Source organism: Atractosteus spatula, chromosome 4 (assembly GCF_055471065.1).
Source record: "Atractosteus spatula isolate fAtrSpa1 chromosome 4, fAtrSpa1.hap1, whole genome shotgun sequence".
Classification (NCBI taxonomy): Eukaryota; Metazoa; Chordata; class Actinopteri; order Semionotiformes; family Lepisosteidae; genus Atractosteus; species Atractosteus spatula.
In genome coordinates this window covers 18012640-18031058 of record NC_142709.1, presented here as the reverse complement: position 1 = coordinate 18031058, position 18419 = coordinate 18012640, and the positions used below count along the sequence as shown (strand labels likewise).

General features: G+C 39.3%; 1 protein-coding gene across 2 annotated transcripts in view; it reads left to right on the top strand.

Moving 5' to 3' along the window:
* The window catches only part of vwa8 (von Willebrand factor A domain containing 8), a 141442-nt gene that overhangs the window by 19754 nt on the left and 103269 nt on the right, over positions 1 to 18419 (top strand). For both annotated transcript variants that reach the window (XR_016090948.1, XM_088913524.1), the window contains exons 7-18: positions 88 to 137; positions 944 to 1052; positions 2486 to 2590; positions 3128 to 3259; positions 4119 to 4253; positions 5445 to 5522; positions 7499 to 7659; positions 8623 to 8736; positions 14888 to 15056; positions 16255 to 16332; positions 17242 to 17357; positions 18109 to 18215. Coding sequence is in view for 1 of the 2 variants with exons in the window: in XM_088913524.1 (XP_088769650.1) it covers positions 88 to 137; positions 944 to 1052; positions 2486 to 2590; positions 3128 to 3259; positions 4119 to 4253; positions 5445 to 5522; positions 7499 to 7659; positions 8623 to 8736; positions 14888 to 15056; positions 16255 to 16332; positions 17242 to 17357; positions 18109 to 18215 (1354 nt within the window). In the remaining variant the exon portion in view is untranslated. The remainder of the gene's footprint in view (positions 1 to 87; positions 138 to 943; positions 1053 to 2485; positions 2591 to 3127; positions 3260 to 4118; positions 4254 to 5444; positions 5523 to 7498; positions 7660 to 8622; positions 8737 to 14887; positions 15057 to 16254; positions 16333 to 17241; positions 17358 to 18108; positions 18216 to 18419) is intronic.

Here is an 18419-nt window from a genome sequence, read left to right as displayed (position 1 = left end):
ACAGTCTGATTCTGCATGCTGTTGATTGATCCTGAAGTTAATATAAATATTATAAATAAAATAAAGTCTTGTTTTATTATTATTTAGGACCAGTTGAAACTTCTGTATGCTGTTGGACCAAATGTTCCAGCTGAAAGGTAAAGGACAAAACTTGCTAGTATCATGAAATGCTAAGATTAAGCACTGCATACTGCACAGTGTTTTTATTTTACTGACTAAAGCAATAACCAGCATGTGGTAAGAATAGTAAACATTTTCCTACATGTTCCTTTCAGTGTTTTTTGTACACAAAGCAATAACAATTAAAAAACTGATTTATTTCATTCAGCAGCAATTTTTTAGTAAGACAGAAGAGGTCCTTATACAGAGAGAATGACTATTCATGATATTTAGGACTAAAAACATTTTGCTTTGAAAAAGGATGTTTTAAAACCCCTTTAATTAAAATAATTAAACGTCAAATATTGCATACACTTTAAACACATGAAGAAAAAAATGAAACATGGGAGAGAATCATATTATAACCAAATTGTAGATCCTATACTTTTCATTATCCTACACTGTACTTTTCAGTATTTTAACACAAAATGAATATTATATGACAGTTATCAAATGTTCAGGGACAAAGAGTTAGCTCCTATGCAGATATGCAGTTACACGTGAGAGAACAGAGCTGGATGTGGACAGTGACTGCATTATGTTTACTCTGCTCTGTTCATCCGTGGGAGGAACTAGCTGCACTACCTGCTCTTTTCTACCTAACAGAAACTTTCCACAACATAGCAAATGCGTTATGGGGTCTGTGGGAGGTTCTATGTAAATCAAATTTACGTAAAATACAGGTGTGTTAGTTTCACCTCTTACATCTTTAAAAAAGGCAGTCAACCACCATTGCTAGTCCTGGGAAATTGGTTGTTGATGGGCTTTCATGTTCCCCTCACAGAGTTTCTCAGCTCTTGTCGTTCGCCACCACGCTTTGCTCTCAGGAATCTGGCAGCCTGGGTCTGCCTGACTTCCCAGTGGACAACCTGCCTGCAGTGGTTAAAGTCCTGGTACGTACTGCATCTGAAGGGTAATGGATCCGCCTGGTGCTGAAGACATTTCCAGCGCAGCAAACCACACTCTGATCGGGTTGTTGTTGCATTTTGTATCAGTTATTACTGAGAACCTAAGGAAACAGGAAAGATGTGTGATGATGAGAACAGGCCACTCCTCCCCATCCCACCTGTACTGCTCATTTTCCTTAACGCTGAGCATTTCTAAGGGGTATTGTAAATCCGGCCAGAGGCTTGGTCAGAGGTTATCGTGATAATCCCCTCTGCAGCTGTGCTCTGGTGCCAACAGTATTAACAGGGGCTGCATGCCAACCAAACGTGGAGGTTACCTGGCTGGACTTGCAATGTCTGAAGCTGCTTTTGGTTTAGCCAAGTTAGTGGCATTCAATAAAGAAAACTGCCTCATGCCAAATTCTGAAAGATCCCAGGACCTCCTCCTCCGCATGTCCTGGTAATCCATTATATTCATTGATAATCCTTTATGATGTTAAAAATGTATCGTAGCGTTGGTGTAAAATGGGCTTTTCTCAATTTTCAAATTTCTAGCTGTTTGCATGTTCTGCTCACTGGATTTGTAAAATATTTTGAGGTAGTTGCTCATGAAGGTTTCAAAGCAAGAGGCAAGCTTGTGTTCCTAAAGAAAAATCTGGTGGCAACACTTTCACTTTCAAACGCTGCTGTCGAGACCAGTATAGATCTGCTACACTCACAATTTTAGTGTTTCTAGGAAAGTGTCTACTAGAAAAGATTGTTACACAGTTAACCATGATCAATCACCTCTTCACCTTAACATGTCTTACTAATATCTAAGAATATTTGATCCCTGTCACCAGTACTTAACAAACAGTAGTAAGGGGAAAATATATGTAAGGTAAGTTAATGAATATCTTCATCAGATGAATGTAACGATGAAAAGTAAGGAACTGGATACAGGTAAAAATGTTTTTGATTGTTTTCAAAGGTGGATGGTACAGGGATTCACCTGTCCTGCATTACTGTGAAACTGGCCATGTACATCTCTTTGTTTATTTTCAGTCATCCAATGGCATTTTTCAGGAAAAAAGGAAATTACATTTTGCACAAATATTTTGAAAATTCATCTTCACATAAGGGCGCAAAAATTGTGCTATTGATAGTAAGTGAAGAAGTTATTATTTAGAGCAATTAGTCATTAGAAAGACAGAGGTGGACATTTTCTGTACTTGGCAACATTAAGTTAATGAAGAGCCAGAGCTGGATCCTGGAAAGTAATTCATAATACGTTGCCCCGGTTTTAGTGCATGCCTTGCTTGGCCACATGGAGGTCACACTTACTGTATATACGAAGGACAAGGCGGAGCTGTAGACCTTGTGTTCTTTGAACCCCGTGATGTAATTTGTGCTGTTCACGCTGCAGTGAGTTATTTTCGCGTCTTTAATGTGTCCCTCAGGATTGCTGCCCTGCGCTGTCCTCCTACCAGCTCATCCAAAGGCTGTACCCGTATGAGTCGATACTGGGCAAGGAGGGCAAGACTGCAGTGGAAGACACCTTGAAAGTAAGGGCTTCACATATCCATGTAACAGACTGTGTGTTAACACTTACAGTACTGTCGCTGAGCCTGTGAAGCAGAGTTCTGGAGGAGACAATGTGTGGGATTCTCTGGTACTGTGGTCCAATATGTTTACTAATACTTAGAGCTTTCCTGGAGATTGACCTCATACGTCAACTGGGTGTTGAGCAGCAAGTTATTGTTGTTTTGTATGCAGGACATAACTGCAGTAACGCGAGTCATTAAATGTTTTCAAAATTTTGGACATGGTTTTTCAGTGGGTTGGTCTTTATTCCAGCGATTCTGTTATTTTTTTTAGTTCCTTGTAATTTGGTCCTTTTCATTACGTAAGAGGTATATAATATAATGACAGTATTGAGTTCTATGAAGACCTTTTAACCTGTTTGATTAATGGCATCAGCCATGTGAATAAATGTACAGTAATACTTTGCAGTAATACTTACGTTGTTTGATTTTTTTTAAGTTATCATTTATATTAACGCTAAGTCATCTTGGTTATTCATGTTGTATTTCCTCCTCTAGAGATTTGAACTTCTTGATTCGAGGAAGTACGCCTTCCCTGCAAGAGTGATTAAAGTGGAGGAGACAAACAGTGACCAGCTGAGGCAGGCATCTGTCACTGTCCAGATTGCTGAGAAAGAAATCACTTTTCAGGTAACTCTACAGGAATTCCACAATTAGTTTATGGTATAGTATATTTTGATTTCAAAGGCCTTTTGATAAGGTTCCTCATAAAATACTAATTTTCAAATTGTACTGTATGTTCTTAGTTTCTGTCAATTGTCTATGATGATCTTTATTAAGAATCTTCTGAAAATATAAGTTCACCATGACATACTGAATGTGCTGTGTCTGTCCATTACTGATGTTGCTTGTTCAAAGAACTATTAACAGGTTGGTTAGGAAAGACGTAACATTTCTAAATCCATGTTGACTGTGCCCTAGACTCATATTTCCATACAGGTTATTTTCTAGTTTAGTTCCAATAATTGTTTCCACATCCTTACATGTAATAGAAGTCAGACTTAGTCTAGAATTACTTGGTTCAGTTTTGTTATTCTTTTTACGCAGGGGCTCTACATTAGCAAGTTTCCACCCTTGCCTTGAGCGGCTGTTGAAAGACTTATGTCAATGTCTTATGAATAACATTTCTTGTTTCCTTAAGTACATTTAGTTGGATACCACCAAGCCCTAGAGATTTACCAGTCTTGAATCTTCTAGTACCTGAAACAATTCTGTCTCTTCTGTGTCGATACTATTTAATAAAGAATTCTATCCTTCTGCTGCCTGAAGCATCCTATAGCCTTCCACAGTGAACACCTGAGTACAACACTTACCCAGATACATTTTACTTCATCCTTTATGGTCCTTTTACTGTTGCAGTCATGGAAAAAAAGCATTTTATTATTTATTTAGCTTCCATTGCAATATTCCTTCCATGTCTGTCCTGGCCTTTTTCATATCCCTTTTTAAATGTGCTTGCAACTCTTAAAAAAGTGTCTTAACTCTACAGGTCCCAGCTGGAACCAGGGCTTTAGGGCTCCAGTCACGAAGCCTGAATTTTATTAGGACTCCCAGTCATGAGGGGCTGCTAACAGAGATGATGCTGTCCCACATGGTGAAAGATATGTGTCTGATTGGTGCAAAGGTAAGCACTGTCTGTTTTTCACTGGTGAGAACTCTCTCTGACATCCTGCTGGGACTTGCTGTGAGCTGCTGTTATTCTCAACATGTTTTGTTTAATTTATCAAAATCCCATGGAAAAAAAAAATCTGAATGTTTTTGTAAATTAAGCTTGGCTGTGTGCTTTCTACATTTTTTATCTTGTCACTATACTGCTATATACTCGTGGTGGTTATTTTGTCATCAGCAATAATTTAGAAGTTTATCATTGTCATCTACATCATGTCACGATCGCAAACCCCTCCTCTTAAGGGCGCTCTAGCCCTTCCGTGTTTTTCTCCCATTACCTGCACCTGTTCCCTATTCCCACTCCCCCTTAAAGCCAGACGCAGACTTCACTTCGCGTTCCTCATTGATTTCCGCATCGTGAGAGCCCGGGGTCCTGCTGCGTCTGGCTCCGTTATGGTTTTAACCTTCTGTTCCTGATCCCCTGCCCCGCCGGTCCCGACCCGGCTCATGGTTTTAACCCCTGGATGGATCTCCTGGCTTTGGACTCTTCTCTCCCATTTGGATTCCTCGTTTGGACTTTGGCTTTGTTTGTTCGCCTGGACTCACTTCCCCAGGACACCTGCTCACCTCGGACGTGCCCCCCTGTACCCTGACCCTTTCCTGCATGACTTTCTCCCTCGTGTATCTTCACTATTCCGGATCGCGTCGTCCGCATAGGGCCCGGACAGAACTGCTTCGTGACACATCATTGTTATTATTAGTATGTCTATGTTATCAATATTTTTAAGAATACAAAAGGAATAAAACATGTTTCTGCTGCAGTCCTGATTATCCATGCAGTACTTATACTTCACGATGGGTAGGAATTTCTGATGAATCTAAGACCCGCTTCAATGACTCATTGAGCTGAGCCGTAAGGCCCAGTGTTTGTCATTGACCTCTTGGCAGCTTCTTTAGAGTATGTACCCTGCTTGGCCTATTAAACTCACAAAATCACCAGTTCAGAAAGAGGAATGAAGTGTTTAGTTTGTACCACTATGTTTTGAATATAGAACAAGTTCTCATTTGTCCAGTTTTATTCTTATCCAGAACTGCAGAGATCTTGTAAGCGCAGGCTTTGTGAAGCTCTAAATCTGAAGCTTATGCCTGAATGCACAGATAGAATGAGGGTGTCTGGTGTTATACTAACAATATTACTCTTTTGCAGGGTTGTGGCAAATCTGTGATTGCTAAAGAGTTTGCTGAGATGTTAGGATATAACATTGAGCCCATAATGCTGTATCAGGTAATAAGCTCCCTTTTTTCTGAGTGTGCTAATGGACTGCATTGTTGCGTGATGGAAATAGTGTCAGGATAATAGAAGGCTTAGTTGAATCTGATTAGTTTTATTTTCGCTCCCACCCTGAACAGATACAGTATGACATACAAATATCTTATATAGTATAACAGTAAAGCGATCCTTCAATTTCTTGGTTTGAGCTACAGGGCTCTTCTACAGGTCCTAGGTCATTAGTGCACAATCCTTGACGTGTTTGTGGAAAACTGGAGAGCACAAAATAGGTCGCCATTTTTGTCTCAGCGGTTAGGTGGCATGTCTCCTGTTTTTACATTGGAGCGGTGGCTCTGTGGCTAAGGATCTGCGCCTGTGGCTGGAGGGTTGCCGGTTCAAATCCCGTAGCCGGCAGAGGAATCCTACTCCGTTGGGCCCCTGAATAAGGCCCTTAACCCCAACTGCTCCAGGGGCGCCGTACAATGACAGACTCTGCGCTCTGACCCCAGGCTCTCTCCCTGTCTGTGTGTCTCATGGAGAGCAAGCTGGGGTATGCGAAAAGACAATTCCTAATGCAAGAAATTGTAAAGGGTTAATAAAGTGATGTTATTATTATTATTATTTAACTGTAGTTAGGTTCTCTCTTATGGCTTGTGACTATTTCCTGTCTTACATGGCAATCTCCAGAGGACTAGTTGTTGTGATGTAATGCCCACATGTCATGTCTGCAACAAACAGTATACAAATGACTTTTAGGGAAAATGAGAATAAGTATAAATAACTGATTTAGACACACTCCAGCATCTCCGAGTGACAGATGAAGCATAAGGACCACTCAGCCGAAATTTTAACTGGCGCACAGCTCTCCAAGAACAGCTTTAATCCTCCTTTTCATTTTTTTGTTTTTTGTAAAGCTTACATTTTAAATGGGCTCCATGGTTTTGGGATTTCAGTCATTGATTATGCACAAAGCAGAGATTAAAGCTGAACAAGAGCATTGAGAAGCGTGTCAGCTTTAAATAATCTGTGTGGTTTCCCTCTATAGTCTCCTGTAGGTATTTGTTCTGCTTTATAATAAGAAATAAGGAAAATGGCAAAAGACTTTTAAAAATGACATCAGTGCCTTTTTTCTGTCAACTCACATCCAGTTTAGACTTTCCTGGAGAACCCAAATAAAGCAACAAATTTGATTCTTCTGTCTCCTAGAACAGCAGATTTCCAAAACCTGTTTTAATTAGCTGAGAATTCCTGCTCATAAGGCTGACCATTTATTAGTTACCATATGTAATTGATCATAAAATATTTGCTATAAGCTTCTTAACCCCTATAGGTCAGTAGAATCATATATGTAAGATTTGAAGTATATAATGTAAGAATATTTTTTAATAAATAAACTCAAATTGTAAACTTCTGTACCTCTGTGAGGATCAGTATTTTATTATATTATTGCTACATTTATAAAAGTACTATAGGAATTTCGAGTTGTAAAATCCACAGTGTTCACGTTGAAAGAATGTGAAGAATTCTTAGTGCTCTGATGTTTTAATATGTGGTGTCTTCAGAAACAGGAGGGAAAAGGAAGCTGTTGATCTATTATGTGGTAGCTATTTCTGGATGCTGCAGATCAAGGGTTACTGTATTCTGGGAATAGAAGAATGTTTAGAGGAATCTATCTAGGAAGCATAGTAAATGCCTTCTTTTGTGAATTTAGCATTGTTTTTTAAAGCCTTTTCAAAGTCTGCATGCCTTTTTCATGATCATATCGATTGGTTCATAAACTGAATGGCACAGATAAATAATTAAACATTAGGGTTTCACTGTGTACCACTGTCAGCAAGCCTTTCAGTACAGGGCAAGTAAGAGTGAGTGTAGCAGACTGTTTGTATTGAAACAGTAGCTGCATGGGCTGCCCCTGGCACGTCAGATGACTGATTTGCTCCCTGTTGTGAAAATATTCTTCCTTGTTGCTGCCGGCCTTCGGATGCTGACAGGATATGACCGCGCGGGACCTGCTCCAGCAGAGGTACACCCTGCCCAGCGGGGATACGGCCTGGAGGGCCTCTCCCCTGGTCACCGCTGCCCGGGAGGGGAAGCTTGTCCTGCTGGATGGCATCCACCGGGTCAACCTGGGGACCCTGACTGTTCTCTCCAGGTCAGCTCAACATCAGCTCAGCTCTTGTAATAACAATAATAATAATATTTGCTTACACTTATATAGCGCATTTCTGGACACTCCACTCAAAGCGCTTTACAGGTAATGGGGATCCCCTCCACCACCAATTTGCTGCCCCACCTGGATGACGTGATGGCAGCCATAGTGCGCCAAAACGCTCACCACACACCTGCTATCAGTGGGGAGGAGAGCAGAGTAATGAAGTCAGTTCAAGTCAGTTCTTAGATGGGGATTATTAGGAGGCCATGATTGGTAAGGGCCAATGGAAAATTTGGCCAGGACGCCGGAGTTACATCCCTACTCTTTTTTAATGACCACAGAGAGTCAGGGCCTCGGTTTTAAGTCTCATCCGAAGGACGGCGCCTGTTTACAGTATAGTTTTCCCATCACTATACTGGGACATTAGGACCCACCTGGACCGCAGGGTGAGCGCCCCCTGCTGGCCCCACTAACACCTCTTCCAGCAGCAACCTTAGTTTTTCCCAGGAGGTCTCCCATCCAGGTACTGACCAGGCTCACACCTGCTTAGCTTTAGTGGGTTGCCAGTTGTGAGTTGCAGGGTGATATGGCTGCTGTAGCCTTACTTATCTCGCATGGGCCACTGAGAGTCGATCACGTTACAATCTACATTTGGATCAGGTTTAACCAAGGACTGATTTTGGCACAAGTTACAGTTTTTGTGAGCCTCTTCTGGTACAGGTGTGAATGAATTGGTCTCTCAAAACTGTGCCGCCACAATGCACAGTTACTATATGTTTTTTTAAATTTAATGAGACAAGAATTCCAATTAGACTTCTGTTGTAATTGTGTGATTATTGCCTCTTGGGACATGGTGTATTTTTTTTTGTTCTGAAGTCTGAAAAGTTCTAAGATCTTCTTCTTACAAGTTTCCACATGTGTTTGTAATGACTGTAAGCGTTAATTGTTTTCTTTGCCTTTCAGATTGATCCATGACAGGGAGCTGGCTCTCTATGATGGAACCAGATTGCTGCAAGCAGACCGATACCAGTCACTTAAAAAGGAATTACAGTTGTCAGATGAGGAACTGCAAGAAAGGTAGTTCTTTTTTTGTCTGTCTCATTATGGCCACAGAAGATACCTTTAGGTATATTACACAGTCCTACCTCCTGTAACACTTGGAGTTACAAGAGTCAGAAAAATAAAGAAAAAATACATTTCTCAGGTGACCAACATTTTATAAGAAAGCTTATGGACTGCTTGCCCTGTGTTAATTGTGCACTGGTGTTGTAAATGTAAACCTGCGCATAGGGTATATAAGGGTTGGACAAAGAAGAAGTGAGCAAGAAAAAGAGCTAGGTTATCTTTTTCACAGACATATGAAATGAGACGGGTTTGTCACAATCTTGCGATCAAGAAAAGAAGGATTCTTGACAAAATTCTGTTGGTTTAAAAGGAATAAATTACTACACTAAAACGAAAAAAAAATCCTCCCTTTCCAGTTGTGCTGGGGAACTGTATATGTAGTACTCCACTAGAAACAGAAGGCTTTCTTTTGTTTCTTTATTTTTTGTGAAGGCTGAAGTAAAGGGATTATTTGTGGACCCAGAAAATCATGCTGATCAGAAAACAATAGCGTGTTAACTTCAATATTCAAAATACCAGTGTGCCATTGCATCAATATCACTAGATTAGAAGCAAAAAGAGGGCAGTTTAGACAACCAACGCCCCAGGGTTTCATAGTATATGCTACAGTTTGGATTACTTCATAGGTATGTATATTTCTAGGTTAATAAACACAAGAAGAATTACTTGATCTTTAGTAGTTGCTTTTTTGTAACACGTCACCATGTTTATATCAATGTACTTTCTTATGGTTTTTACAGCTCTAAGTATTATCATTAAAGCAAAATATTTATACAGTGAAGCAAAAAAAAATGTAAAGAACTAAGGTGACATTTTACATTTTCCAAGTTGTAAAACCCTCAGAAGTTACATAGCAACTCAGGAATGGGACTGGCTGTGTTGTGCACTCAGTGCCATACTGTAAAAGAATTGTCTTGCTTTTCCTTATTATATTACATTCCAGGTTGGTAGATGCTCTGTATTAACAATGTAAGCCTGTTTACTTCAAAAACATTTATTATGGAGGGCTCTTCTTTTGTTTTTCTTTATATTCGCTTAAAATATAAACTATTCCGGCACATTAGAGCACTAATGAACCTGTATGTACAGTACGTCTACCACTAGTAACAAGGAAGTTAATATAGAAGGATCCCTGGAGAAATCTCTAGAATGCACTGTGAGTGAGGTGATCGCAAAATAGATTTGGCTCTGTCATCATCGAAGATTTTGTTTTCTGAGATTGTTACATATTCTGTCACAAAGGAACTTGTTTGCCCTTACTGTGCAGTTAAGAACAGCTCAGCCGTTTCACTGGAAGGTGAGAAATGGTGAACTTTTTCAGACAGTAATTGGTGTTAGTCAAGTGGGAACATCTGAGTGTTGCTGCCTGCCTGATACTCATTATCACATTTATTTTTATTTTGGTAGATAAGCCACTTGATAAAATGTAGAGAAACCTGGTGAAACAGAAGCTATACGAACATAAAAAGGTCTAGTTATTTTTGTGAATATGTGAATACTCTGGAATCAGTTAATCACAAGATGTACAGTATGCAGCTGGCCATCCATTTGCAGTGTGCTTTACCAGTTGAGGGTTTACAGCAGGGGTTTACAGCAAGATGTATCTATTTAGTAGAAAAAAAATCACTTTCCTACATTATTAGGATAGGATGTTTAGGATATTCTTCTCCATTTCCATGAGCAAGGTTTTTATAAATCTGTGAGTACAGTGATGACTGGTGTATCGATTGCAGTGTATAGTGTATATACTTTTTTGATTTACCATAAAAGTTCAGTGTTGTTTATTGAACAAGACGATACTCTTGATTTTGGAAAGGAAAGTGTCTAGTGGAGCGTCAGAATGAAGTAGAACAAAACAGTAAATCATATTGTAACTTTCCGTTCCCCCTTCCCAAGGAGTTATGGACTGTGCCGTTGCCCTCTGACCTTAAGCGGCAGGTTCCACTCCCCCACTATACTATATATAAGGGGGGCCGCCCTTAGTGTTCACCCTCTTTCACCACATGGCGAACTAGGGGAAACTGTACTCTTCCTTTTTTTTCCACCTGCAGTTTCTCTTGCTCTCTCCTCATCTCCTCTTGGTGAATGGCACCTGCCTCTGTAACCAAGAAGGGCAATAAAGCCCTGTCTTTGTCAGCCTGCGATCCCATTCTCTGTCGAACCAGGCTGGGGCTGAATCGCCATGACATTTGTCTTGATAAATAACAAAATGATTCACTAATGCAGAAAGATTCTTTAGCTTGTCCATTGGGGTGTTTGAGTGGACAAAAACAATATGTGGAAAGGAGCTTCTTTTCCTTCCCTTGCGACAATACGTTGTGTGGAGGAGGTCACTTATCGTTTCTATAAAAGATAGTACATAACGGTGTCCATGCATTTTGACAGAACCTTCTTCAGAGTTCTGAAACCAATGTGTTATAAAAGAAGTGCTTAGTTATCCAAAGAAATGTTGTCATAGTGAGTTTTTCTAGAAGGTTCCATTCATTGGTTGCATCATTTTGAAACAAAATATCCATAATTATATACATAGAAAGACACCTTCAAACACCACATTTTAAACTGATTGGGTGTGTCCATTGATGTAAATATAATGGGAAATAAAGCACCCATAAAGGATTCATATTGCATTGAAAGAGAAAAGCATTTAATAAAAAAATATTTTTTCCATAAGTAAAATTACTGAAAGTATTATTAACACAAAAGCTGCAAGACATATACATTACCCACTGTTGAATATATAAAACACTTTTTCTAGGAGGTCCTGCTCATTGATTGATTGTAGATTACAGTTGTGCACTATTTTGTACAGATTGGGTTATATTACATTGCAGTATACTTGACCTGTTTGTTTGCTCTAGGTCATTGATATATTTCTACAAACTTCTGGCGTATACAACATGGTTGGAAAATAGATTATGATTTAAATGTATAATTTCAAGATGTGAGTACTTTACGGTATATAGTATATAAAAGTGTACAAATGTACCGTAAATATATCACAGAAGTACCACAACGTTTACTGTTGGTTACTGAACACAAATGAAACGAAAGAGAAAGGAATACCGTAAAAGAGCCTAGTGTATTGTAAATCAGTTTCCTGGGGCTGATATGTTAGAGGAGGAATGTCTGGGGCCCAGAAAACCCACTTCCTCCTACCCTGTGCTTAAGAAGACTTAAAGACATGGAACAGAGGTGAGATATTTCATGTTCATAGCAGAAATGTGTTACTGTGACATAAAGCTGGGAGCCCAATAACTTTCTGACTTCTGACTTCACTGTGTGAAGACTTCTGACTTCACATTTTTCAAATATGCAAGAGGTAGTACTACAGTACTTAGAAAATTATTACATAAAACATATTACTGTTGGACTCAACAGGAATTATGTCATCACAGTTCAGCCTTCCCTTTCAAACCCTGCTTTGCGTGTTGCTGGCTGCATGAAAACATTCCTTGTCATCTCTGGTTTCCTGTTTTTTCTTCTCAAGTAAAAATGTGTTTCTTGTCTCTTCAAGTGTCTACTTAGTGGGTCTCTGTAACTGTTTTCCCTAACATTCCACTGAAACAGGCTTCTTAAAACAAAACATTTTTCAAGGCCTTCAAATAGTACAGTTACCTCCCTTTAATCTGTAGGTCACATGAGCAGCACAGTTACTTTCTGTTTTTCAGTAGAGACTGTAATGGGCCTGTGATTATTAGGGGGTTCCCAAAGTCTAACTTGTTTGTATATTAATGTGACATTTGAAACCTATGCCCTTAAAACTGCACTTCTAAATTATTTCAGGAAGTGTCCGTTTTTTAGTGACAGTGTCAGTGGTAGATCAGGGTTGCTAGGCGACAGTAGATCCATTGTGCCTCACTGTAAACACCCTTGGAAATATCCCTGACAGTTCAGGGTTGTGGTAGTGGGTGGTTATGTTATCTGTCAAGGGATGTTCCTACATATTACATGCCGAGTCCAGCCTTAATAAAAATAGAAAATGCTGTCTGGAAAGATTAAGTGAAAATGGGTCTACTGGGCATGTCATTGTCATTTGATTACAGTGAATATGTTGGCAGAGGTCAGAAGGGCCAGAGTGACTGACATCAGAATGTAAAATTCATTTTGACAGTTTAACGAACTTCAATTGTGTCAGGATTTTATTACAGTCTGGACACAGCTTTTTTGAAAGTGCCATGTGAATCCTTCAGTCTTGACATCTACAGACTGGTAGTGTATAGTTTTGGGTCAGTACAAATTCACAGGATACTTGTACACACTGTTAGAAACATAAAAAATAAAAAGGAAAGATATACATACAATCAGGGATATGTAAATAAAAAAAAACTTCTTGTGTGATTTTGTGTATATCTGGTTCTTTTATGCTTCTCTGAGTTGTAGAGTTAAAAGAAGGAGTTACGAGAGAGTAATTATTTCCCTTCTTTTCAGTTTCTACTTACTGTCTCCCAACGTGACTAATAATGTCACGTGCTCTTGTTTGTGCTCGTATCCCACTCATTTCATTTTCTGTGTCTTCTTGTTATTCCAAACATGATTCCAAGCTTCTCTGGCTCATCTGTAATTTTGGTGTTGTTTCTGCTTTCAGGGTAATCAAAATGATGATTAAACGTTGGAATGAAAATCCTAATTTGTCTATTTGGTGAATGTTAATTGCTTAGCTGGGAATATTTAGTTGGAAGTTCAACCTAGAAACTGTGTTTTTTTTAATTAATGTGCCCTACTGGTGGTGTGTTTACAAAAGCAATTCAAATATTTGTAAAGCGTGAAAACAATCACACATTACACTTTTGGCAGGACTAATGTGGAAACATTTTGGAGTATAAATTCAAGCATGTGAAGTGTTTATTATATTACTGTAAGCATGCTGATAGTATAAAAACCATTATGGTTTTGCAGAGATTTTCTACTTTGACACTCTGTCTCATCATCACATTATTATTTTTATAGATGTATTAATATATTGTTAACGTATTCCAAGTTTCTTGTGGAAATCAACAAGTCTTTACTGAAGCTCAGTTCGTCCTTGCTGCATGTCTGCATTTTCATCAAACAGATGGGCAAGTTAGAGACAGCTCAGTCATTTTGCATGAGAAGGCTCTGGGCTGCGTTCTGGCTAGGGGTGGACAATTGTGGTTCTTGAAGACCCCCTCATTCTAGCTTAGCTCGTTATTGGTTTAATGCGAGCAGTTTTACCAGTTTCTCCCAGCGTCTTGGGTACTGCTGGTTTGAGGGAATGTAGAAAATTGACAGACACTGGCGGCCCTCCAGAATTAGGATTGCCCTCCTCTTGTATGAAGCTTTTTCCCTTTTATGAAAACACATGATCTGAAACAACACCCTTTTGTTTTTTGGGATTATTTTGAATGAAAAGCACTATGCAAAAGCAGTAAATAATAATAATTATTACCTAGGCCAGTAGAGGGAGATACTAGTGATACTAATGCAGATAATTCTCATAATAAACTCTAGAGGATGGAAGGGCTCCTGTAACTCTATGGAACTTGGTTATATATTAATACAAATCATATCTCTTGTCACCGCATGAAAATATTGGGTTGTTAAGGAACTCTGCTGTATGTTAAAACTGTATTTTTGCTGGGCCTCATGGCTGTTGTGTTCTAATTTAATTAACTGATGGGGAAAAAGATCAGTTTAAATGGAAACTCAGATTTTCCAGCTGCCCTGTTTAGGACATATTCCGCTTATCTCTCTTATTAAATTGGTTTTATTCACTTCCTGCAAGATGTTTCCCAATTCTAATCTTGAAAACCCATCCTGATTTTCCAAGACCGAAAAGCCAATTGCAAACGGACATCAAGGCCGGCTTTTTCTTCTTGCTGTTCAGGCACTGAAAAGGCCAAGCTAAATCAAAGAAATGAACAAGTAGAAAGTGCCGTTGCAATGAAACTGTCAAAATCTTTCCAAAAGAGAAACAGCCGCTGTGGGATTTTAAGATATTAAGAGTTGTTCCTTTTATTGTTCTTCCTAAGCCTCCTCACTAAACCTGTAGTCAAGTGCACAGCATGGTTTGCATTTAGCAAGTGCTGTGTCTTTGTCTGGATGTAATTTCTTGTGCTTGTGATTCTCGCCTGTTATTTGTCAGGTCTGTCTTTCCCATCCACCCCTCCTTCCGGATAGTGGCCTTGGCAGAGCCACCGGTAGTGGGCAGTGCCTCCCAGCAGTGGCTGGGTCCGGAGCTTCTGACCATGTTCTTGTTCCACCACGTCCAGCCCCTGGCCATGGCAGAAGAAGGGGAGGTCCTCAGAGGAATGGTGAGTGGCACCGTGCGACAGTGACTGCACAGCACCTTGCTGTGGGGTCACCCCAGACAGACGCAAGGTATACACCGAGTCACTCTGGCCTCCTGGCCTTCTAGCACCCCTAATCTTTTCGAGATGCGCCCTGCAATTTTAATGACCACAGAGAGTAAGGACCTTGGTTTTACGTCTCATCCGAGGGATGGCACCTTTTTTTACAGGATAGTGTCTCCATCACTATACCAGGGCATTAGGACCCACACAGACCACAGGGTGAGCGCCCCCTGCTGGCCCCAGTAACACCTCTCCCAGCAGCAACCTTAGTTTTTCCCAGGAGGTCTCTCATCCAGGTACTGGCCAAGCTCACATCTGCTTAGCTTTAGTGGGTCGTTAGTGGGTTCAGTGGGTTGTCTGTCTACTAGTTAATGTTTGATCCTTGTTCGTGTTTTCAGGGTTTGAAAAAGAGAGGAAAATGTGCTGAAATGATGGAAGTAAAAGAAGCTGTGACTTGGTAGCTTGCAACCTGATGCAGTTACAAAGCCAACTCCAAAAGATACAGTAAAAACTCAGTGAGCTGAGCTCCTGTCAAAATCATTTCTGGAGGAGTAATAGTGCAGGCTGGGATGATCGCACTCAGATGTCCTACTGCTATGGATCACTTGATCCAATGAACAAAATAATCACAGTAACACTACACACAGTAATTATGAGGAAATACATTCAGAAATTGTTAAAAAATGTGAATCTGAAGACTTCAGCCACTTCAAGCACTTATCATGGCTTTTTCTGTGATTCCACTGAAAAGCATGCTTCTCAATTCTCTAACCATACAAGAATGGATAGTTCCAAATCTGCCTGATTTTGTAGAGTCCAGTCAGTGTATGGGATTAATAAACATGCTAAGGAAAAATGCAGTTTCAAATGCCAAATAAATACACTGAGATACTTATTATAATTATTAGTTCTTTGTCACAGCAGATGTTGGGTTCTATTCATCAAAGCTGGATAAAATCATGCTTTGATTAAAAGCCCTCGTGGTGGTTGTGGTTGTTCTGTTATTGTTTTTTATAAAAAGGTTTGCAATCCCTGAGAATAAGACCAGCAGCTTTGAGGCAGTCATGCTTCTTGTGTCACACTCTCATTTCATAACACAAAGACCAGCCCTACAGCTTAACAAAACGATATCACAGAGAGCATTGGAATTGTTTTTCAGACACCAAATGTTCCAAAGGAGGCTGTGGAGCAACTGCTTCATTTCACCCACAGACTTCGGCAAACAAATGACCCCACGGTGAGTATCATAACAGCAGCATTTTCAGTTTCATGTGCTGCGATTTTACTGGTTGCATTGTATAAATATAATCTGCACAGTCTGTTTGAAATTAAAAGATGCAGAAATGTATTGTACTCTGTGCAGTTGTTCATGCAAAGACATATGAGTGCCAAAGCAAAAAAAAAAACAACAGAACTCTAAAGTAGTGCAGAGGTGAGAAAAGTGTGTAGACTGTATGGGGTGTCAATTGTAAGACTAGTATCCCATGACTCCTTTTCATGTCATCAAACAAGAGGTCAGTTAACATCTTCTTTTAATGTAGTTTGAGTTCAGACAAACTAGGTCTTACAATATATGGCACTATATAACTTATACATGCTAAGCTGCAGAAGCCTTTGTTAATATTGACAATTTTGTTTTGTTCTCTTGAACTATCTGCTTCTGAGTTTGAATCTGAAAAGCTGAATGATACAAATGCCCTTGTCCTCATGACCAATACATATATGTCTTTTACAAATAGTTTAATGCATAATGTTGCATTTGTTGGAGATATGAGAATACTTAAAGTGCCAAAGAAATAAATCGAAATGCTGGTACAGTGTGTTTCTATTTGGCAGTTTAATGTTTTAAATATAATATTTTAATAAAATATGATACTTTAAATGTTTAAACTGTTGTGTCAAATTAAAGAAAGGATGAATGCCTTTGGCTGGATGATTACTTCCCAGTCTATTTGTTGAGCTCTATTTAACTTTGATCCAGGGCCCTAAAATCAGTTATTTAAAACATCTATATGAAATATGAGTTAAAGCCACAGTTACAGTATATGATCTTATAATGGTTTTGGAATTTTTTTTAACAGATGCTTGTGTGTGAATCAAAGAAACACATTTTTATAGTTCTTAATTTTTGCAATTTCTATTGCAGGCACAGTCATTAGCCTCATCTTTATCAACAAGACAGTTGCTGAGAATCTGTCGCCGCCTGTCTCAATATCCAGAAGAGAGCATTTCTCACTCTATAAATAAAGCGTGCCTCTCCAGGTATTAACACATCTGCAGAGATGCGTGCTGGGCCCTATAATGGAACATGTGGATTATTAATATTGTGGCAGTGGAATCACCTAATCTGCGGTTCCAGTCTCAGTTTTACCATGATGATCATCAGTATAGTCTTCAGTGGTTGTGTAGGTAACAAATCAGCAGTGTATAGGTAGAAAGAACATGTTGAGACACTTTTAAAAAACAGTATTTCTTGGGTTTTTAAGACAGAGATGGGAAAACTGATACAGTCTAATTGGAGCATTCCACAGTTGAACCACAATAGAAAGCTCTATTGCCCAATATACAGGTTGGGATTTTGATATGGGGACTCACAGCAAGTCACATTTTAAAACACAGAGATGTTGAGATGTATTGAAAGGATCTTCATTGTTGAGTCCTTTTAAGGTCAGCAGAAGGATGTTGAAGTCAATGGGCTTACGCACAATCTGTGCAGCATTGATCATGTACTGTGCGAAGGGGAATCTGACCTGAATAACACAAAGCACATATAGCTTTAAGAAATGCATTTTCTAATCATGTTATGTCACAACCAAATGCATACAGAATAAATCTTACGTTATTCTTGATGTTTTTCTTGGATCGGCAGTTGTGTTTCATAATGCAAAAATTTGTGGATATCACCCTGCGAAGGTTAGGTGGATCCTAATGCGTGAGGGGATGGCATCTGTTAACACACCATAGCTGTAGGAATCATGATTGTACTGCTTGTTTTGTTTTTGGTGTTTCACAGATTCCTTCCAACCCTGGCAAGATCTGCACTACAAAAGAACTTGGTGACCTGTGGAATTGAGGACAGCTCAGAAAAGCTGTCAAAGCATGAACATGAGGATGCTAGTTGTAAGCCCGTTATAGATTTTAATCAGACTTTTAATTTTAAGGCTGAATAATAAATAATTTTATTATACATTATCTTTAGAATTGAACAATGATGATCTATTTCCAAGTAAATAAACTCTTTATTGATCATTGACACAGGGAGTTTTCGGCAGAAAACAACAACAGAAGTTGTTGTTTATATGAATACTGTAGAAGATCTTATAT